The 22,799-nt window shown below is 33.5% G+C and overlaps 1 protein-coding gene across 4 annotated transcripts in view; it reads left to right on the top strand.

Moving 5' to 3' along the window:
• Positions 1-22,799, top strand: part of LOC148276249 (high affinity cationic amino acid transporter 1) — a 35,886-nt gene that overhangs the window by 4,318 nt on the left and 8,769 nt on the right. Inside the window, exons 2-13 of one of the 4 annotated variants that reach the window (XM_088234532.1) lie at positions 930-1,194; positions 5,022-5,150; positions 5,377-5,532; positions 7,615-7,719; positions 10,501-10,781; positions 11,650-11,747; positions 13,521-13,660; positions 14,949-15,051; positions 16,766-16,930; positions 18,312-18,490; positions 19,992-20,158; positions 22,281-22,389. In XM_088234532.1, coding sequence (XP_088090658.1) covers positions 960-1,194; positions 5,022-5,150; positions 5,377-5,532; positions 7,615-7,719; positions 10,501-10,781; positions 11,650-11,747; positions 13,521-13,660; positions 14,949-15,051; positions 16,766-16,930; positions 18,312-18,490; positions 19,992-20,158; positions 22,281-22,389 — 1,867 coding nt within the window. In that variant the 5' untranslated portion in view covers positions 930-959. Of the gene's footprint in view, positions 1-721; positions 1,195-5,021; positions 5,151-5,376; positions 5,533-7,614; positions 7,720-10,500; positions 10,782-11,649; positions 11,748-13,520; positions 13,661-14,948; positions 15,052-16,765; positions 16,931-18,311; positions 18,491-19,991; positions 20,159-22,280; positions 22,390-22,799 lie in introns of those variants that run through there. The other 3 variants (XM_088234535.1, XM_088234533.1, XM_088234536.1) reach the window with 3 other exon arrangements.

The raw sequence follows: 22,799 nt of genomic DNA, 5'->3' as shown, positions 1-22,799 counted from the left end.
TACACTAATATACAAAGAAATTTTGAATATGTGTTGGACGTACTGTTTTTTTACCCAATAAAATAAAATGAAATGTGCACCTTTAGGTGCCACAAGCGAAATATCTTGCGCATGGTACTCTGTACCAAACATTTACATGAAAATATCTAGAATACGTTTTACCGCCAATTTAACACATTATCTAAAATGAATATAGAGATTTTTCCACTTTTAATTCAACATGATATCCTTTAATAAAACTTATCCTCATTGACAGTATTTTTCTTATCCAAAATTCTGCTGAATTTGTCTGGCATTTAAATAGTTAATCTTAAAAAAATCTAATTATTTTTAATTTTTCCTCGCATTTAAATTTGATATGATTTCAACATGATTTTCACAAGCAGTCAATATTATTTCAATTACAAAATCAATTCGTTTGGTTTGCAATGACATGTAAATGAAATGAAACATGCAAATATATTTGCATGTATGAAATACCTAAATTCATGGTTGTATACAGCAATATGCGGCATTACAAATTATAATATATTTTCCAGTCATGGAAAGACTGATATGATTAACATTCTTGTTTCCCGTATCAACGTACAGCATTCATGTAAAATGGTGCAAAGTATGAATAATAGAGTATTCTATTAAAAGCAATCAACTTTATCTTATCTTTGTTTTACCTGCATGCGTACAATTTGTTGCTCCTATCTGCCGACTATCCATTGTACATACAGCGCGAGATGGTCCCCTATCTTTGTTTATATGACTCACAAGGCATTTGCTTTAAATTTTTTATGAGGCAAAGAGCAATAAAGAATTTTTCACCCATTCAGTAAACGTCCGTTAGTTTAGCTGTCAGTTGTATGAAATAGTTCCAGAATATAATAGAGATTTTTAACTAGTGAAAGTTATTTGTTGTGATTGTGTTTTTTCATTAGGTTTTATAGTAATTTCGACTCGGCGACGAGATGGGTGGAGTCTGGCACGTCCTTACTCGACGAAAGGTTTTGGACGAGTCCTCTGAGATCCTTAAACACAATCGGCTTTCGCGGCAGTTGGGAACTGGAGATCTGATCGCTCTCGGAGTCGGAAGTACCCTAGGACTCGGAGTATACGTTTTGGCAGGACACGTAGCCAGGGACTCTGCCGGACCTTCCGTTATTCTGTCTTTTCTGATAGCTGCGCTGGCTTCGCTCTTTGCAGGTTTGTATTATCTTACTTAAATAAACAGGGAGATTACATTATTTGTAGAATGTTACAAGCTACATTTGATCACTGTCATTTAAAAGAACAAACATTTTTTCAAACACAACAGAATGAAACTTTAATGTCGTGAAGTAACATTATTTCTTTATTTATTTTACAATTCTCATACATTGTTTATCAAATACATCATATCGTCGGTGATACTGCAATACTGCATAACTTGTTGTTTTTACCAAAATGTTTTATAATAAATTAGTTAAAGGGACTAAGAGCTGTTAGTTTTAAATTGTTGCCATTTTTTACTCTGAATAATGATAGTTTTTCTAATACTTAATGATATTTTTGGTTGATTAAAATCATAAGTAATATATTAAAATAATGTTTTTTCAGATCCCCTGCCAAAATAATCAATTGATAGTTGCGCGATATTGCAGCATCACTGACGATCCAACAATGAATATAAATAACATAATTTGAAAAATATTATGTTTTTTTACTTTGACTGCCTAACTAGGGTTGTTACCCTGTTCTAAGACAGTCTTCTTCTTCTTCCTCTTCTTATAGATCTGGCAGAAAGCTGCTACTCTTAGGACGTTAAGATGCAACTGTAAATAAATTTTAATTAATTTAATTTAAATGTCTTCTAGGCGGTCTTCCAGGAAGACGATGATCAGGTGGCATTTCATTAGCTGCAATGGATTCTGGAGATGTCTCTTCTGTTTATATGATCTCTCCAGAATCTTCATCTTGTTCTGGCCGCAGGCCCGTCTTATTTATTCATATATCAAATAAAAATATTTGTAGCCCATCCATCAGCTGTCTTCACCTTTTTAGACTTCCCACAACCGATAATATGAAGGAATATAGTCTTAGACATATTCTATGTTTCATATTGGTTTTCATCAAACTAGATGTAAATATTATTATGAATATCATCATATTAAGACTGAGTAAAAGACCTGTAACTTTGTGTGGTAAATTTTTGGACACTTGTGACCAGTAGGCAGGTAAAAGATACAGGCGAGATCTAACTCGGACAGCATTTGTAAATTATGCCACATCCATAGAATTAAGAATAGTCCAAAAGGAGCGTAGAATCATATTTGAATACATCGGACTGTGTCCACAAATCCCCCCACTAGGCCCCACTTTCGCCGCGCGCATTCGTGATGTCGCCGCGTGATATTGCACGATGGGAAAAAATATAATTATAACACAAATGTAAGGTTAAAAAAAAGCAATCTGTTAATTTCTCTAAAATTTTATTGCGCACGCGGAAATATTGATTGACATAACAGAGTAGATAAGTAAAGGGTCATTTAATAAGATTCATTGAATTAATGAACTTTAAACATATAAAACAAATTTTATTTTACATAAAACGGATATTTTTATATCATGTTAAATAATATTTGATGTTTTAGAGATAATGTCGGTCAAATGTCCACCACAGAGTTTTTTAATCCGATGTTCAATTTTCATTAGTTCTCTCATTAGATGAGCAAAGTAGGGTAAAAAAAATTAATACCCTGGCATCACTAACAAAATGTTCATTTTGTTTCTTCGCAATCTGACAGATGGAAAAACAATTCAATTTTTAAGTAATGCATTTGCTACATACACATTCATTTGCTAATTACACATAAAAAGTGATTCCATCCTGTTTTTTAAGATCCTAGGAGTATTTCTACCTTTTGAAAAGACACAACATGGCATAGTTGAATTCAAATCAGGAGTTGCGTACTGAGCAACGTCACAAAGAAACTAATGGGTCAAAACGTAAACCTACTCATTCATGAGTAGTTGAGTCGCCTTCTGTTTGATGTGCGTATGCAGTTTCTGGACTATTCTTAATTCTATGGACACATCAATTTTGTAACCGTATTTTTCACATCTGTTCTTTAAAAATGAACCTTTCAGTATTTGTAGTGTGCAGTATAAAATATATCTATGTGTTCAAAAAGTTAATCTAGCTACTCTACAATGTATATACGCCTTCTATTATCTGTTGTTCATTGGTTATAAATGTCAATTGTATGTCATTGTTAGACATAAAACACTTAAAATGTGACACAAATTAGATGAGTCAGGTGAATAATCACAACATAGTCTCCTATCACTTGATACTTTTATTTTTACACAATTTTCTTCTCCATTTAATGATGGGTGGCGATGCATTAAAATGTTTTGGTGTAATCATGAATGAATAGTTAGTTAATCTGATGTAAAAGCAATATTGTATTGCATTTATGATTGATGTAAACCAAAAGTCAAATCTAAAATATTAATTTGTTGGAATCTCCATAGCACAGAAGTTCCAAGTAGAAAAGCCTTAAAAAAAAAATTAAAACATTTTATTCCAGAAGGAAACAAGGGGAGGGCTATTATATGCTTTAAAAAATGTTGTAAACGATTCACCATTCTTTGAGGTGCCCGTTTAGGCGAAAACATTTGATAGTCAATAAATAATTAGTAAAACTGAGAAGTTTTTTTTTAAGTATGTGTCAGACTTCCATTTAGGAAAAAGGCAAAGTCACAAAATTCTATTTTATTTAAAGCAATTAAAAAGTATTACGAAATGGAAAAAATATTTATGAAGAAAAAAACATATCAAAATTTAAAATAATGGTCAAGACATATGTGATAAACAATTTATAAATTAAATATATTTGAAATGTTATTATGAGAACACACATAACAATATGTATGATATGTGTGCCCTACTTTAAGATTTAAATAAAAAAAATAAAAAAAAATAATGTGAAAGGACACCTGCTTTGACTAGATTCTTTTGAGGTGGGCGTTTAGTGTTGAATTCAAAAGTACGCCCATGCGCAAATTGAGATCTTTGGAAGCTCTGAAGAAGCAGTTCTAACAAACCAATCCATATGTATTTTTCATATTTTGTTACGTTTAGCAATGAAATCGGTTAACACAATTTTATTTTAATTTTAAACTTTGAAATATAACTCTTTTATGCTGAAATTCTGGCATAAAATCACTTGTTGGTTTATTTTAAAGTACTAAATCAGAATTATTGTGTTAGTAATACGTACATATTTGACCTGTGTGCATAGTATCAAGTTAATGTTTCCCTAATTGATAACTTCACCGCACCCTCCTGCTGGGCAGTCACAGTTATTTACTTGACCTGTGAGACTATTTACTATTAATGCCTACTATTTGTTTTAACCCTCCCTCCCTGGTTTAGGTGATGTGTAGCCTGTACACATTGCGTCTAATAACTATAATATCTTTATAAATATAATAAATATTGGATTGAGATTTTCAGTATTCCTCCATTGCACATTTACGTATCGACTGAAATAATTTGTTATTAAATAATAAGTTCTTATTAGGAACAAATAAAGCATTTTATCGGAAATCGGGAATAAATTACAAATATCCACAAAAGTATACTCACGGCATACCAATAACACCCGGCGTTGCACGTCCACTACATCTACATCTCCAGTCACGTAGTCCAGTACTAGCTCCTTAGTAGCCTCGGGAAGTTGGCGCGGGAGCACGTTTCGGCTGAGCCATCAGCGATACCCAATGGTTTTTTCATGTTTTCAGCAGTTAGATTTGAAATATTATCATCTTTGAATTAAATTATGGTTAATTAAAGCCATTCCCTATAAACATTCCATTTTTCCCTTTTTAAATCTCTTATTTTTTAAATGTGTATTGAGTACACAGCACCGTAACGCGCGGGTATTTTTAGAACAGTAAGGGAAAGGTTAATGTTATTATTAATATATTTAAATCTATAAGAAAGCATAAAAGTGCATGCATAAATATGTAATTTTATTGGTTTACAGGTGTATGCTATGCTGAATTTGGAGCTAGAGTTCCTCGAGCTGGCTCTGCCTATATTTACAGCTATGTTTGCGTTGGAGAGTTCATAGCATTTATAATTGGTTGGAATCTAATTCTCGAGTATGTCATTGGTAAGGTAGTTTCTAGAAAATATTTTTTGTTCAACTTGTTTCATCAACAATAATTTGTCCAAAATTATTTCATTCTCACTTCAATTCTTAGATTACATTGACTCGGTAATGAATACAAAGTTTAAATTTACACTCGTTTTATTTAAAATATTGCATTTAATAATGGCACTATTGAAAATAGACCTAATTAATTCACATGTAAGAATTTAATGAATTTTGTTTTCAGGGTCTGCCAGCGTTTCCCGTGGAATCAGTTTGTATTTAGACACATTACTAAATGATACTCTGAAAACAACCTTCAAAGAAATAGCTCCCATCAATGTGTTCTTCCTGTCAAGTTATTTTGATCTGTTAGCGTTTGGATTGGCAGTGTTTTTTGGAGGTAATTATCAATTATGCTTTTGATTTTATCTGAAGTAAGTGTATATTTATATGTAATTATCTATAATGACAACACAACACCTGACAAATGAACATCATTTCTTGATTAATTTAGTTTTTACATTTCAATACCATCTCTTGGCATCATACTGACTCTTGATCAAATATACTGGCAGTGAATTTTTAAACATTTTGTAAACGTTTACTATGCATAATAATATTAAAATATAATAAATAATTACTCTAGCATTGTTTTCTAAACGAGCGATATATGCAATAACAGCCCACACATCGTAACACAAAATCTGCCAGTCTGCCATTGCTTTTATTTAGGCACACGCACACTAACATTATGCGTAGCTAAATCACAGAAATTCCTACCAATATTCTGTCAATAGTTTGTTCAAAGTTAGGTTACAAACATTCTATCTGCGCATGTCCACTGCACGGTTTGTGTATAAGGTATTTTCCCTCTAACGCATGGTTTACTGCTATGGAGAGTAGTGTATCTTCTCAAGCTTCGTTTTCACCCTATTTGGTATTTTGTATTTTTCATTTTGAGTTAAAGCTCGTGCAAACAAAATATGCACAGTGATGATTGGCGCGTGCGTGAGCTGCAAGATCAGAAGGTCGTCCGCTAGAGATGACCTCGCTAGATTTTTTGGCACTGGTATTGAAAAAAGAGTATAATTATGAGTATAATGTTGCAGTAAATCCGTTTTTCTTTATATTCCATATTTTTACTATTGATTATTATTTATATTTTTACTTGGCAGTGCACTGCATCTATGCTTAAACTAAAAAACCACCTTTGCTTGAGATCTTCATTTATTCAGAGAGTTTTTATTTGTAATCATTTCATAATTTGTACCCAATAGTGCATAGAATACTCCATTAGTGCATCAATCACAGCCCAGATTATCACTCTTACTTTTGAGTGCCATTTTAAGGGCTAAGATGAACTACAATTTGTATCTAGGTAAAATCTTAATTTACCGTCCACAACATTATGCTGAAAAATTGTGAAATCAAATATTTGACAAGATCTTTATTTGTTTGTCAACTTCTGGGTTATCACTATAAAAATGAATCGGAGAACTCCCATCCATGATAGTGGCTATTGTAGATAATATTCTGTCGTCAATTTTACTATCATTTATCATGTTCTTTTAATAACAAAATTTAATGTAGTTCATAGTTTATGTTATCATTCATCAAATAGATTTGACTTTAAAAGTAGCTTCATTCAACGGAGGGAAAATAGTCACACCTGTCTCATCATTTTATGGCCCAGTGTTTCTAAAAAATGATTAATTTCATTATATAACTAAAATGCATGGTTTGTATGATGACATTTTTATTTCACTGAAGAATGTTTGTTGTTGAATTTCCATGAAATGTGCTGTCATTTTTGATATCTCTTATTCTAACTACTGAAGAGGTTCTCCCTAATGTAATTAAACTGGAACCAAGTGAGTAATTACTAGAGCTCTTTCTTACAGGGCACTGCAAATTGAACAAACTCCTTGAAATAACAAATCTCTCTGAAATTTGTAGATGTAGGTTTCGTAGTGCAGATGATGAAATACCTATACGCATTTTATGTCAGTGTTATGTTTTATATCGCAAAAGAAGCCACATCTTCGGGGGACCATTGGTTAAACCTGAGGATGTGAGAGCGATCGCTCCCTATCTAATAGACTGATACTTTAAGGACTTGGGCTTGGAGGTACTTGGGAAGAAATTTAGCGATATACATGTATATAAAAGCACTCGCACACCACTCAGTAGTCCGGCTCTTTAAAGATCTAGGCTTGGAGTGTAAGAATTTATTTACAGGGTCCCGTCACAATAGATCTATGCAGGTCGCAGTGACGTCATTGACTGTGAATCCCAAACATGTATAATTTTATAAATAACTTTTATGTGTGGTCTTAAAAAACCGATCATTAATTTTTTACCATATTTTTTTATTCCACAAAGTTGATGCTGAAATAAAAAACGGTACAGCAATAAATCATTTTTAAAAGCCTGCTGTTTCTATGGTAAATGTGTTTTTTAATAAGGTAAATTTTTATTTCAGTGATTCTGGCATTTGGAATGAAGGAGTCCGCCATTTCAAACAATATTTTTACCATTTTAAATATCTGCATTATACTGTTTGTAATTGTCGCTGGCTCAATAAATGGTAAGTTAATGTCGCAGGGTAATTACTACAACTCGGTAACTTCTAAATCAGCATTTGTGAGTTACCCGCTAAAATCACATTTTTTTAAGACATGCATTCAAATCATCGTAATATGATTGGAATGAATCACGACATGTCTGTTTGTAGAATTCGTGGAAGAAATACAAATATCTAATATATTAAAATAAAATCACTTTGTTTTTATGTACCACTTATATTTTTATAATTCGACAACCAACTAGTTTCGGCAACACTATGCCTTCTTCAGGGTTAATTACAAACTAACATAACATATATAATATTTTCACAGTGAGGGTAGAGTGGGCGTGGCTACGGGAGTAGAGGGGAGAGGGGGTTTGTGTGTGGATTTAGGGAGAGGAAACATATTTAAAATAGGACTATTACTAAGATTTATTTGATTATTAATAATATTAAAATTTTTATTCACACTGTTTCTAATCTCCAATATTTCAAAATAATCAAGTGCATATTCTTTTTTGTTTGTATGTAAAATTTCGATGCCATCTTCAAAGTTGAATGAGTGACTATTTGTTAGGATATGTTCAGCGAACTCAGACAAATTATTGTTTTTAAGACATCTCATATGTTCTTTAACTCTAGTTATAATTTAAATTAAGAGTTTTGTGTTGTTCCGTTTTATACATGTGTTTTTAATATCTTCTTTTAACAAAAATTTCTTAGCACTAATTATGGATTTATTATTATGCGTAAGAAGATTTTTATTAATAAATTGGCAATTAATATATTTTGGAATCACTCAATGTTTTAAACAGTTTTTTAGAAAGTATATATTAAATATATTAAGGGACTCTATTCTGTATTTCACTGTAAGTTTTTTTATACATCTTTGCTTTACTGGCCGTACTCGCCGATATAAAAAAAATTAAAAAAATAATACAAATATGTGTTTTTAGCGGGTAACCCCAAAATACTGATTTTGAAGTTAACTAGCTGTAGTAATTACCCCACAATATAATTTTTACATTATAAGGTAAAATAGCCAATATGCCATTTAAAAAGTAACTTTACCTAATGAAGAATTAAAACCCAATTCTAAGAATGTTTTCTTAATAATTTTGGAATTTCAACAGTTGTATTTTGCTTGTTGTTCAAGATATTTTAAGTTACGACAATCCTTAATTTTAAAAACCTGATATCTTTGCTTTATAACTGTAGACATAAATTATTATATATTTTTTAGTTTCAGTGCTGCAGAACAGCGTTTATTTGATATTTTAAAATACATAATAATAATTTGTTACCCACTAAGTCTAAAGACTTTTTGGTGGGACACATTTTTTTATGACAGGTTTATTTTACATTATTTTATTTACATTATACAAATTTATTTATTAACAGGCACTATAAAGTATTTAGAAGATATTTCTTCAGTTCTTTTTTTTCATTTGAAGATCTTTCATGTTAATGATGGTTTGTGGGAGAACATTGAACAATCTTGGAATAACGCAATTTAATTATTTTTTTAATTTTTTGTTTTTAATTTTTTTTATTTTTATATGGGAGTTGCTTTATTATTTACCTTGCTTATAATATACAAGGTTTATATTTCAAAAAGTGGATTTTTCTGCAATTAAATATCTTAAAATTTATCTAAACTATTGGGATCAGGAGGGATATATTAATGTGGGCTAATCAGGAACTTCTCAGCATTTGCTCACGTGGAGAGGAAACCACTTAAAACTCTTCAGGAGAAGCCGGCCTGTTGGCAGCAGTCAACAGGCCTTCCGTTCCACTAGAGGAGTGTTCGGCATTTTGTTCCCTACTTTGGTTTATTTGACCAATTTCCTGCGCTATATTTATCATGTATGATACTACCTCTCGTGTGAGTTCTTTATAACCTATCTTATCCCATCGGTGATAGGTAATAAAGAACGCACTTTAATTAAATGTTCGCTCTCCGAAGTAATTTGTAATTCGGGAAACGATCAGGGAGCCCTTAGTTTTTAATCTAGTGTTGTGAGTGTGGAAAACTCTTTTTTTATATTCCGGATCAACAAAGTGATCTACAATCAATTTTTAGTCACAAAGTTGTTTATAGTTGTTTTTTTTTTTTTTTTAAAACTACGCATTCTGAGTCCGGGCAGATAAAAAATACAGTTCTGAGCGTGAAAAAGAACTAGAACCCTGGATGAGCGTTTTTGACTCAATGGCTACTCGGGTGAAAATCTTGTTTAAAAAAATCGAGTGAAGATACGTCCACCATGTTGTGTAGTGGTTGGCGCATTCCCTTACCATTCTTAAGATCCTGAGTTAGATTTCTGACAGGGTGGATGTGAAATATTGGTTTTGCTCTGCACTCCAATATTTTGTAAATCTGATCACCTTCCATGCAATAAAAATTATCTAGTCAAGCAGCAGTTGGAGTACCATAGCAGTTCCCTATGCAGCACTTATATTGGCCTCATGGTGTAATGGTCAGCGTGCATGCCTACCGTGCAAGAAGTCTTGGGTTCGATTCCCGACGTGGTTGATTTGAAATATTTATTTAAAAGGGTATTTTCACACTAGAATATTTTATAGTCCCTGGACTGGTAACTGAAGCGTAAGACTGATCACCTTACTTTCATATAATAAAATTGATTGTGATATGCTTCGATTGGTGTACCAGTCCAGTGCCCTATGCACCATTAGGTGCGGATATAAAACTACATATATTTTTTAATTTGTTTACAAACACTAAAATAATAATTATAATACTATGGCAATTATTCTTTGTTAAGCCATTTATTTTGTTTCCAGCTGATGTAAATAATTGGTACCTATCTCCTGACAATGTGCCTTCAACTCTGAATGTTGGTTCTGGTGGATTTTTTCCATTCGGCTTTTCGGGGACGTTAAAGGGAGCTGCCACATGTTTCTTTGGGTTCGTTGGCTTCGACTGCATCGCCACTACAGGAGAGGAAGTTCACAATCCGAGAAGAGCCATTCCCATATCCATTTTGACTTCTCTAGCAATCATCTTCCTGGCATACTTTGGTATCTCCACAGTGCTGACACTCATGTGGCCTTATTATCTGCAGGTGCGTGAATTAATTTATTTTGTTGAGTTATGGTAGTGTTACAAATTCTGGATCACCTCGCTCTGGTACAACCCACTTGGTATCAATGTTACCGTTTGGGGCATATCACTATTTATCGAAACGATCTCTCATATTTTACAGTACTGAAATATCGCTTTATATCCTCATTTTGTGACAGTTCTAGGTTTTTTGTTGTTAAAATCATTCGTTTGGCTCAGTCGGTTGTCATTTGAGATGCGAAAGAAATGATTTGGTTGCATTTTTCTTGAATTAAATCTGCAAAAATATAATATTTCTTCTTAAAAACTCTAGTATGACTATTTTCTTTTAAAATTTCTTGAGTACATGCCTTTATCATATTAACAATAAAAATGTATGGAAAAAAACAATTAATTTTTTGAAAAAGTGTGCTATTATTGACTTCTGTTCTGAAATAAAAAATAATGTATTTTTCAAACTAAAACTGATGTGCTCAAGACGTAGAAAGTTTCTTAAAGTTTGGACGTTCATCATCATCATTCCCTTTCCTCACCTAGTGGTGCATAGGGTACTGCATTTGTACACCAATCGCAGTGTATCTTGATCATTTTTGTTACACGAAGGTAAAATGATCAGTTTTACGTTTCAGGTACCAGTCCAGAGCCTATGAAATATTCTGGTGTGAAAAAATCCTTTTAAATAAATAAATCATATCAACCATGTCCGGAATCGAACCCGAGACCTCTTGCATGGTAGGCAAGCGCGCTGACCATTGCACCACGAGACCGACTTGGATGTTACTTCTCATAAAACCTTAAAACAACATGAAATAAAATTGGGACTTGGGATTATTATTTATTTACTTAAATTGTCATTTTCTAAATTTCAGGATCCAGATGCTCCAATTCCATTTGCATTTGGAGAAATAGGCTGGGTATGGGCCAAGTGGATTGTGGCCATCGGAGGAATATTCGGCTTACTCTCCAGGTATTGCAATTCAAAACATAAATATGGATATAGATTGCGCACATATATCTCAAGTTAGATGGTAATTTTTTATAAAGGATATAAGGTCATTTATTTACAGGTCTTATGACCTATCACTAGCTCGTTTAAGCAATGCACGCTAGAATATTAAATCCACCTTTTTTTTAATAACTCATTACCTAGTGATTATTTTACAAATCCTATTGGTTAAGTAAGAGGTAGGGTATGTTTAATATAAACCTGCATTTACCGATATTATTCCTGGCCGATTACCTTTCTTTCCCATCCTTCCCTTGACCCATCATTTTAGTACCTACCTTACATCAAGATAGAGGAAATAGAAAAATGGAACATTGTTAACAAAATTTAAACATTGCATAAGAACTCTTGGAATCCACACTCGTCATTGTGGAAGTTATTATAATAAATCGTTTAATATCATAATTCATAGTGAACTTTCATCATCCAGTGCCCAAAATAGAATAACATCCTCATCGCATCAATGGTAGGTCCATTTCTGTGCTCCTTTCCTTTACTTAAATATTCAAACCTTACACACAATAGAAGGATATTCATTTTTAAATTATACAGTCCGCTTTTCATTAACAGGGTATTCCGTGAATGGAAACACGATTGTTAATTACTTACATTAATTTATTTACAGAATCACAGTTCAAGTTTGTAGGTGAAAATGCTTGGTGAAAGTTCATTTTAGTTTATTATGTAAATAAAAGACAAGTGACGCTTTTGTAATACTGATACCAGTCCTGAAGATGTCACGAAAGGGATGAAACCTTGTATAATAAAATTCAATTATAGTTTATCTAGTAATTTACTTTTGCACATTGAATTGAACCCGGGGAGCTTAAGGAGAAAATAAATAAAAACAGATTGCTCAGCAGCAATTAGTTTTATTGTTTGGCTGATTTTTTTCTATTCTTGGCTCCTGGCTAACTTCACGAGTAACTGATGTTAGTAAATATTAGTACGTAATCACTTACTGACTTTTGAAGTCTACCGGTTTCTTTAGGGCACTTTAGGACACTCACTACACCAACACGCAAATACTAAAATACACTTTAACCTTTACCATCACCGTAGTATACATTTTATTTACGAAAAAAATTATAAATTACATGCAGAGTTAATGGGTTGAAAACACCACCGTGTCCGAACATGCACAAAAAAATAGTTAATAATATTTAGTGGTATGTTGGTGAAAGTGCTGGGGTTTGGGAAGGAGAAGGGTTAGGAGGTTGAAAGTTACACGATTGGTTAATTTTTAAATAAAAAAGTGGGCTATATTCAAACGATATATGATTATTTATTAGGGGAATATTATTTTTCAAAGCTTTTTTAATGTGACACACCTCCGTGTTATTTCATTTAAGTCCTTTTTTAGTATTTTAATGTAAAAATTTACCTCCTGTATCCTTAGTTATGATTTTAATTTACGAGATGATTGGCAAACTCTGAAAAATTATTACTATATTATTAATGTAATTTTTAGTGCGTGTTCGGACACGGTGGTGTTTGCATCCCCTTAACCCTGCATGTAATTTATTAATTTTTTCGTAAATAGTACATCTCGAAACCGGCAGACATAAAAGGTCGGTAAGTGGTTATTTACCAATATTTACCTACTAATATTAGTTCAAATGTTTGACACAAAGTTAATGCTTTGAACATAAATAATACCTTCATGAGTATTCATTTGTGGGTTGTATAGATCCATATTCTATAATGTGATACATATTGGGTTCTTGTTTTCAGTTTGTTTGGTTCGATGTTTCCATTGCCTCGTATTCTATACGCCATGGCTTCCGATGGTTTGGTATTCAAGTTCTTTGGTACCATCAGTCCCAGATTCAAGAGTCCAGTCATGGGAACAATATTGGCTTCCCTATTAACAGGTATCAGCACAGTAATAATTATAACATGCCTAATATACACTTTTTCTGACACATTGTTTAATATGCTTCCATCTGAATTAAGTTGACTGATAACAAACAATATTTCAAAAGAGAAATCAAAATCTGGCTGAAGAAAACTAGGATGGAAGAAATAAAAAAATAAATTTGAATGGCATGTGAAACATACAAAAAAAGGTCATTTAATACAAATGTTTCATATCAATCTTGTTAGAAATCGAACACCAACATTTATACACATTTATAAACATATAGTTCATAAAAACTGTAAAAAACAGACTCAACTAAATCATCAATACACATTACGATACATTGTAAGAGATGAAAAGTCTAAAACTGGTAATCCTAACTTGGGAAAGATCCATTTCTCTCGGTAGGCTGTTTAACAGACCAATCATCCTCCCCACAGGCGTCATCAATGGTAAATTAGAACCTCAGAGTAATAATGAGTGGTAGAGATGCCATTTCGCTGTATTGCATAGAACAAAAGCATTGCCAATTTTTGGTTTGGTCTTAATTTTTTAAATTCATTTTGCATAAACAAACAGTCAAAAAAGATATAATAACAAGAAAAGATACGGTTTAAAGACAGACGAAGACAGGCGAGCAAAGTTTCTAAATAAAAATCATGCATATTAAATTGTGGTATAACAAAAGGGTGTGTTTGTGTGTATTTGTATGAGAGTAAGTGTTCAGGTGTGAGTAAGCGTGAGCATCATTAAATAGCAAGTGGAAGCGTATCGCAGCCAGAAAGAACGAGTCTTCATTATTTTTAAATAAATTAAGGGGCATGTTAAATATTTCAATAGATGAAAAAAAAAGTTTTATCATTTGAGAAAGAACGATAGAGGAAAGAGTGTAAAGAGTTGATAGTTGGTGCTTACAGACTGGCAGATGGAATAGATACTTATTTCTTGTCACGCGAAAGGGGACATTAAGGTTAATTTTTGAGAGTAGTAATAGTAGTAATAGCATAATTAAATAATAATTTGGTTTAACAACGGACATGTAACGGACGAGTCGCTGTGGTTGAAATTCTCAACTCGAGTACCTACGGCTCATTGTTTTGCTGCAAACTGTAGCTAACTTCGTGATTGACAATACTCTAATATTTTTGTCTGTATGAGCGGCTCTATAAGCGGTAGAGCGCTATTCTTCTGAGATTAGAACACATGCATACAAGATGATTTTTTAAAACTATTTTAGGATTCTAAGTAAATAAATACACCGTAAGAACATTTTATAATGAGTTTTTGTTTACTTTTGCCAGGAACTATGGCAGGGCTGTTTGAACTATCCCACCTGGTAAATATGATGTCCATAGGAACACTAATGGCCTATACAATAGTTGCCGCGTGTGTCTTACTTCTTAGGTGATTTATCTAATTTTATTATTTTGACTGTGGTCGATTTGTGTATCGCTTAATTTCAACTTTTATTGACTGGTTTAAGTGATCCGCCATTTCGATTTAATTTTTTTACATGTGATATGTTTTTTTAAAAAAATTATTCAATTACATTCTCATTTTTCATGTTTCATCATAAAAAGTACCTACTCAAAATTGTTATTTATTCTGCAATTGAATCCTTCCCACCATTAATGATCTATGCTACATTTGGGCTGTATTCAGTTGTGAATGCATCTATATCGTATCATCTATATTTCCAGTTAAAAAATAATATTTAGCAGTCCTGAATAATAATAATTGATATCTTATTTTTATTGTATTTTAAATCTAAATTTCATAATGTATATTAAGCCTAAAATAATGCTGTATTTGATTATCTCAAAACACCAAATTATAACATAGATTACCAATGGCTTCAATTACAGAGTGATCTTGTTATTTTTGTAAAATAATATTAGTCTAAAGCTGTAACATGATAGTTTTCTGTTTTCATGTTGAGTTAAGTCTTGTTTGTCTCATAAGGGAAGTTTTGTTTTTTACTTTACTTAATTATTTCATTATTTACATGTTGATTTTATTAAAATTTTTACAGTTTGTCGTCTCACTGTGAATATTTGAAAGCACATTATCACTCTCCATTATAAAAATTCTGTCTTCGAACATGGTCACGAATCACGGAAATAACCAAACAATTATTATTGATAGCTATTTTGACAGAGATAAAGACATTTTAAGATGTTTATAGTCCTGTGGGTAGGGTGCAGCCTCTGGATCAGGAAGTCTGAGGTTCGAACCCCATTCTACGACAACTTGTTTTCCATTTGCCGACACGGTAGATGACGACTATTTACGACTAGAATAATATTGCCCTAAAATGAAAATATTTGGGTAAATCATAAAAACACAAAAATTCGTTCATTAAAAAAGAAGTGAAAACATTGAAAATTTGTCTATAAAAGTTTACACGTATAACAATAACCTAAGATTAAAGTTAAGCGTCAAGTCTATCCCCTCAATTCTCCCCTTTTTAATGTGTTTCTCTATTCATCTTTACTTTATTACCCTTTTCTTTTTTCTAGAATGAATTACATGTTAGGTGTAAAAGTTATGATTTTACTTTTGTTATTTTCTATAATACTTAATGTACTTTTAACTGTTTATTGTAAGAGCCCTCTGGGCGTTTATTTAAATAAATAAATAATAACAAATCGTTGAATAATTCAATCAGTTGAATCTCACCCGCAACAATAAAGGTTTCAGCTCTTCAATTTCACAAACATTAAAATATGGAAAAATCGAAGGAATATAGATGTTCAAATAAAGGCAAAATGGTGAATGTCACACAGTGTGTAAAGTGGCCACTTCACTTAAACCAGCCAATAAACCCTGTGGATGCCTAGACTTCAATATTCCCTTCTCCAAAACGTTCTTCATCTCTGTTGTAATATGTTAATATTAACAGCTCCCAAAGGGGTTGAATCCAGTCCTCGTCTACAAAAATTTGGACCAACTCGAAACATTGTTGACGTACATTAGTCCTAGTTGCATCAGGTTTATTTCCATTACCCATCGCTTTGCTATCGATTTCATTATTATTTTTGTATTTTCATTGCAAATCTTCCATTTGTTACGTCCTCCATTTCGTTTTGTTTATTTGTTGTGTGGTCCGTGTTTGAAGGTTCAATCATGAACTAGAACAGATCGGAAGAAGCGCACTCAGCGGGACATTCACCGACACGGAAGAGTCCTACGCCTTACTCCACGCCGAGTGTCCGGATGATGAAGAGGATCAGCTCATTCATAGTAGTAATGTTTTGTCCGCCCAATCCACTTACGATGATAAGTATGTTTGAGAATATCGTCATCTTGGTGATGCAAAGACCCGAGAATAATGATCTTTAAGTTGACCGGTTAACAAAAAACACATCTTTCTTTCATCCGACATCCATTCAGATAGGTTAATAAAACATTTAGGAAATTTTACAAATCTTGAAAGAAAACATTATGAAGAAGTTTGTTATTTAGTATTTTGAACTTGGCGCTTTTCACCATTAAGACGACGATATATTCATGGTTGACTGGGTTTTGGTGGTGGAATTTTTTTCTAATACACATATATTTTTTCGCGGTCAATTGTTTGTGTATAGGCAAATAAAGAATACAATTCCGTGTGTATAATACAATGGATTCCCCAAGATCTAGGAATGGGCCTTTATGTAGCATAATTTAAAAAATAAAATAATTCTGGCTATCCCCCCAAGATGCCAAACAGATATTCCAAATTTTTAACAACAACAAACCATTTAGCCGTTTCCCCGTAGGGGCAGGCAGAGAGGATAGAACGCCATATGACTCTGTCTTTGAATACAGACATTGCTTCCTCTACATTCATACATCTTCTCATGCACGCACACAGATTATTCCTACTTTTGACAGGTCCATCTTCAAGTATTTGATGGACTCGACTGTGCCATGTCTTTCTCGGTCTTCCTCGTTTTCTGCATCCATCAACATTCCCATCGTAGATCCTTTTAGCCTTTCTTTCGCTGACCATTCGCTCTACATGTCCAAACCAACGCAGCACCCCTTCTTGATTCTGTCGATAATGCATGTCTCAGCCTTACACAGTTCACGGATCTCTACATTTGTGCACCTATCATACATCGTTTTACAACACATTTGCCTGAGGGGTCCCATTTCGACAGCATTTAACCTACTTTCATCATTTTTTTTCCAATTCCATTCTTCACTCCCACACATTAGAGTTGGCACTAGAACTCCACTGTGAACTGCTTTTGCCTCCTGCGATAAACATTTGTTTTTCAGTGCACCATTCACCCTGTTCCCGGCACTTACCTTCAAATTTTCAAGTAATAAATTAATTTGTTCATTCATTCATTCATTAATTTTAAATTTATTCATTCATTCATTCATACTTCTTACTTGATTATTTTATTCAGTCATTTGTAATCAAATGCATTAGATTATTTTCATTTAAATGAACCATCTCTAATCATGATATTTGGGAATGTTTTCAAAATGACCCAAGCAATACATTTCTTTCCGTGGAATTTTTACAATGTTGTATTTTTTGGTTGGCATTTTGAAAATTTATGAGCAACGATTCACATAGACAACAAAATTTCACATAAAACGTTTTGTAATCTTTTCGGAGGATTAATATATCTACAAGTTAATTTATGTTGGGATTGATTGTCTTATAGGTTTGAGAGAGATTCACCAACTCTCAAGGCAGAAGTGTTGCACCACGAGTCCTCGTACCTGATGAACACTGAGAAATTCTCCATCAGTAGAACTATCAAGCAGCTTTTTAACTGCAGTCTCAATGCTGATCCATCTCGACTGTCCTGCATCATTGTTGGAAGCTTGATTATGCTCTATTGTAAGTAACATACTCGTAATATAATAATTATAATCAAACAGAAAATAATGCATTTACATTAAATATCCTAAGCTAAAAAAAATAGTTCTTATGTTTAATAATTCTTCATGACTGTATCATAAAAAAAAAAATTAACCAAAAAATTTAAGTACTCGCAGTTTAAGTACGTACTCGCAGTTTAAGTGTGTACTCGCAGTTTAAGTACTCGAGCTGGAGTTTTGATCCGGCTCGCAGATCAGCCCAAATTATTTTACTGTCGTGAGTCGCAACTGTCGCGAGTCGCTCAGTTGCGAGCTCAGGTTCAAAACGGCTATATTAGTGAGTTGAATGATGCAGGTCGCACTGTTTGGCTCAAATAAATGTATGGTTCACCGAATCACCGCTAACGCGCTGATTCAGCTGACCTGAAGTGTTGTGTTGAAACACTCACAGTGAGCTGTGAGCCACCTATTAAAAGTTTGAGCTGCAGCTCAACGTCTTTTTGAACCGGTTCAAATTGAGTTACCCATGCCTAACACAAGCGTCAGAAATGACAAAACATTTTGGGCAACACACATAACTAGAACTTTTACTCACAATATTTCCCTCAAAGCACTTTTGAGAGAGCTTATTCTCGCCATTAAATAATAAAACAAAAGGAACCGACTGACTTATGAAGTTTTTGACGCTTTTAAAACATACAAAATACCAACATTCAACTGATATTTAGCAAACGCAATAAGGTATTTTCACAAGTCAAGAGTAAAGTTAGTAATATATAATATATATTTAGAGTGGATTTTTACGATTCTAATGATATAACTATCAATGTATTCAAAACAAGTTTTCATTTATAATTTATGGTTTAAAAATGAGCACATACAAAACGGCTTGCAGTTGGCATTGCGACATTTTGACGTCACATTATGACCGCCGACTGCACTTCTAATAAACATTGCGTACAAGTTTGCCACCAAAGCGTCGTCGAAACGTCTCATTTTCGGGCGATTCAAAAAATATATATTTTAAACCTTTGTAGAAAATTTATCCGACGTTGCACGAAAAAAATATTAATACCGTTACCATCGTAACTTTTTTCTTATTTAAAAAAAATATATGAAAAGACCCTAAATAATTATTTGTTTTCGTAAATAGTTAGTTAACCAAACTCTTTCATTTACTAGGGCTGCAAAAATATTAATATTTCTATATGTGATACGGCACCCTGGTCAAGGTCATCATCACTGATCTAGAGCAGCGATTGTTCAGCAAAACCGTTCTCTTAAAAACGTATAATCGAGCTCGTGTTGTCTAATGATTTCTTGGTTACTTTGTGCAGCTTGTTATATTGTCTTTACATGCAAGATAGAAGATTATTATATCCTGTATTGCAGGAGAAATGATCAATTCTGAATTATCCGGATTACGTAGTCGTAGGTTAGGTCACGATTCTCCTTGGATAACAATGTGCGATAGCCTTATGTGATTTTACATGCATAATTGACGTGTTTTTTATCTTTAGGCGGGTTTAGTATCGCCTTGAGCCTTTGCCTGATATACGCCATAGATGATCTGATGCTGGGAAGCCTGTGGGCCGTGGTGCTGACTTCAATATTTGGGGCATTCATGGTGATCTGCGTGTTGCTGATCTCTCTGCAGCCCAAGTCCAAAACAGAACTCTCCTTTCAGGTATTATTTCGATTGGTTAAATATTTGTGTTTTCTAGCCAATTTTAAATTAATCAATTTAATTAACATATTACAGCAGAGATAAAGAACATTTAAGAGAAGGTAATATAGACGTCTAGGCATCTACAGGGCTTATGACTTGTCAATGGCTGGTTTAAGTGGCCACTTTACACACTGTGTAACATTCACCATTCTGCCCATATTCCTTCAATTCTTTCATCCGTTGATGTTTGTGAAGTTAAAGAGCTGAAACCTTTATTTATGGTGAGATTCATCTAATTGAATTATTTCACCCACATACTATACAACACCTGAAAATCTTTTTTTTTTATTAAGTGGCCACTTAAACCAGCCATTGACAGGTCATAAGCCCTGTAAATGCCTAGACTTCTATATTACCTTATCTTAAATGTTCTTCATCTCTGTTGTAATATGTTAATATAAACAGCTCCCCTGGGAGTTGAATCCAGTCCTTGTCTGAAAAAATTTGGACAAACTCAAAATATTGTTGATAATCCATTGAATATAAATAGTCCAGAGCAGAATTACGATAATCATATCGACGGTGGAAAGTGGAAAGGAAAAAGTTACTCAGCGACATGTAGAAACTTGGAAGAGCCAATTAATGTTTTTATTTCATGTTGACATCAGTTAAGGCCTGTGTTTTGCAATCACAATAATAATGTTGCATGCTTTCTTCTTTTTCCATCCGTCAAGTCCGTCCCTCAGTGCTGAGGTCATGGCATGACAATCTGAGGCAATCGTGGTCACGATGCGTGACCACGATTGTATGCCTAAATCCTGACATGAGAAGAATCAAAATCAGAATTTGGTGACATTACTACATTGAAAGCCCCCACCGCTCACCCAGATTCATTTAAAGGTCTTGTGGCAATGAACATTTAATTATTATTATTAAAACTTTAGAACTAAATTTGTTGCAACAGAGAGGGAAAACATTTTGAGTTTTTCCTCTCTGTTGCAAAAAAATAGTTCTAAATAACTCCCTAAGGAGGAAACCTAGCCTTTCTGCTAACATTTAAACATATTCAAAACACTGTTTAAAAAAAAACTTTGTTTATAAAATATTTGTATTATTAAGAATTTACATTGACTACTTTTAATGCCCCTATCACCATCAGTGCACCTCAGTATATATAGTCTATTAGTCTCTCACCCTCAATCTAATTTTCTCAATTCTGACGAGCGTAGCGTTGTTAGTAAACCTGGAGAAACAAGTCCGATCGCGAAAACCAGACCCGTTGCCACCCCTCCACCGGCCATTTTGTAACAGTTCATGTAGAGCAACCTCTTAACGTTATTTGCCTGTTTTAAAGACAGCCTGATTCAGACATCTATCAAAAAATTCAAGCCTGTCAGAAAAGCACAAAAGGATGTCATAGTTCATTATCATAAGCTCCACAGCCCTGGGTGGGCCTTGGCTGAATCCAGGAGTCTCCTTCACTCTTACCCGTCTGCTGCCCTTTCTCTCCAGTTCCTCACATCCAACATTCTCCTATCTGTACTGATGCAGTCCATCCATCGGATTTTGAGCCTTCCTGGTCTTCATTGTCCTTGTGGCACAGAGAGAGTTACGCGTTTTATGGGGTTTTCGTCGTTCATTCTAATTATATGGCCAGGCCACCTCGAGCACCCCATCTTGATGGAGTCTATTACACCAGGCGCTTCGTAGATTTCGTATAGCTCCCTGTTGTAGCCACGATGCCAATGGTTGTTTTCTCTCACAGGGCCATAGACAACTCTGAGGATTCTTTGTTCGATAGCTGCAATGGTTCCCTCAGTATTCTTTGTCATAACCCAGGTTTCAGAGGCATATGTCAGGATTGGTTTAATCAGAGTTTTGTGCAGTTTATTATTATTATTATAGTTTTTTTTTCTACTAGTTTGGACCGTAAGTGTTTTTGAAATGCGTAGTAGAAATGGTTGTCAGCCATTTTCTCCTGCTGATTTTTTCCTGTGTATTGTTGTCATAGTTCATACATAAATTATATTTCCATCATCACCATATTCAAGGCGAGAACTTCTACAGGATCACAATCCGACTTTATCTATGAAGAAAGTAAGTTATTTAAAATATTCAAATGTCATTTGATATTTTTTAGGTACCCCTGGTGCCATTAGTTCCCTGCATCAGTATTTTCGTAAACATTCACCTCATGTTAATGTTGGATGTCTACACCTGGATACGATTTGGAGTTTGGATGGCCATTGGTGAGCATCACACAGTTTAATGTTATGTAATTACGTACTGAGTACATACAGTTTAATAATAGTATTGCATGTTTTAGTAATATTTCTATCACAGTATGAATGATTAGAATTTTTGCCTGCACAAATTTACCATACTAGATTTATGCATATTCTGTATTTACAATGAATACAACTCAATTTCAAATAACAATAAATGCTACTAAAATGCTGATTTATTCCTTTGTTATTTTTTAAAAACTATGGCAACTGTGCAACTGTCTTTTTTTTTTTAAAAGAAGGTAAACAGAGTTCACAAATTACAACAGGGATGGAGAATACCTTAAATAAGGGAATATGGAAGTCTAGGCATTTACAGGGCTTATGACCTGTCATTGGCTGGTTTAAGTGGCCTGTGTAACATTCACCATTTC

Source organism: Micrasema longulum, unplaced genomic scaffold (assembly GCF_059751315.1).
Source record: "Micrasema longulum isolate JH-2025_06_02 unplaced genomic scaffold, ASM5975131v1 h1tg001254l, whole genome shotgun sequence".
Taxonomy (NCBI): Eukaryota; Metazoa; Arthropoda; class Insecta; order Trichoptera; family Brachycentridae; genus Micrasema; species Micrasema longulum.
The sequence above is the reverse complement of the archived record's forward strand: the minus strand, read 5'-3'. Positions and strand labels throughout refer to the sequence as shown.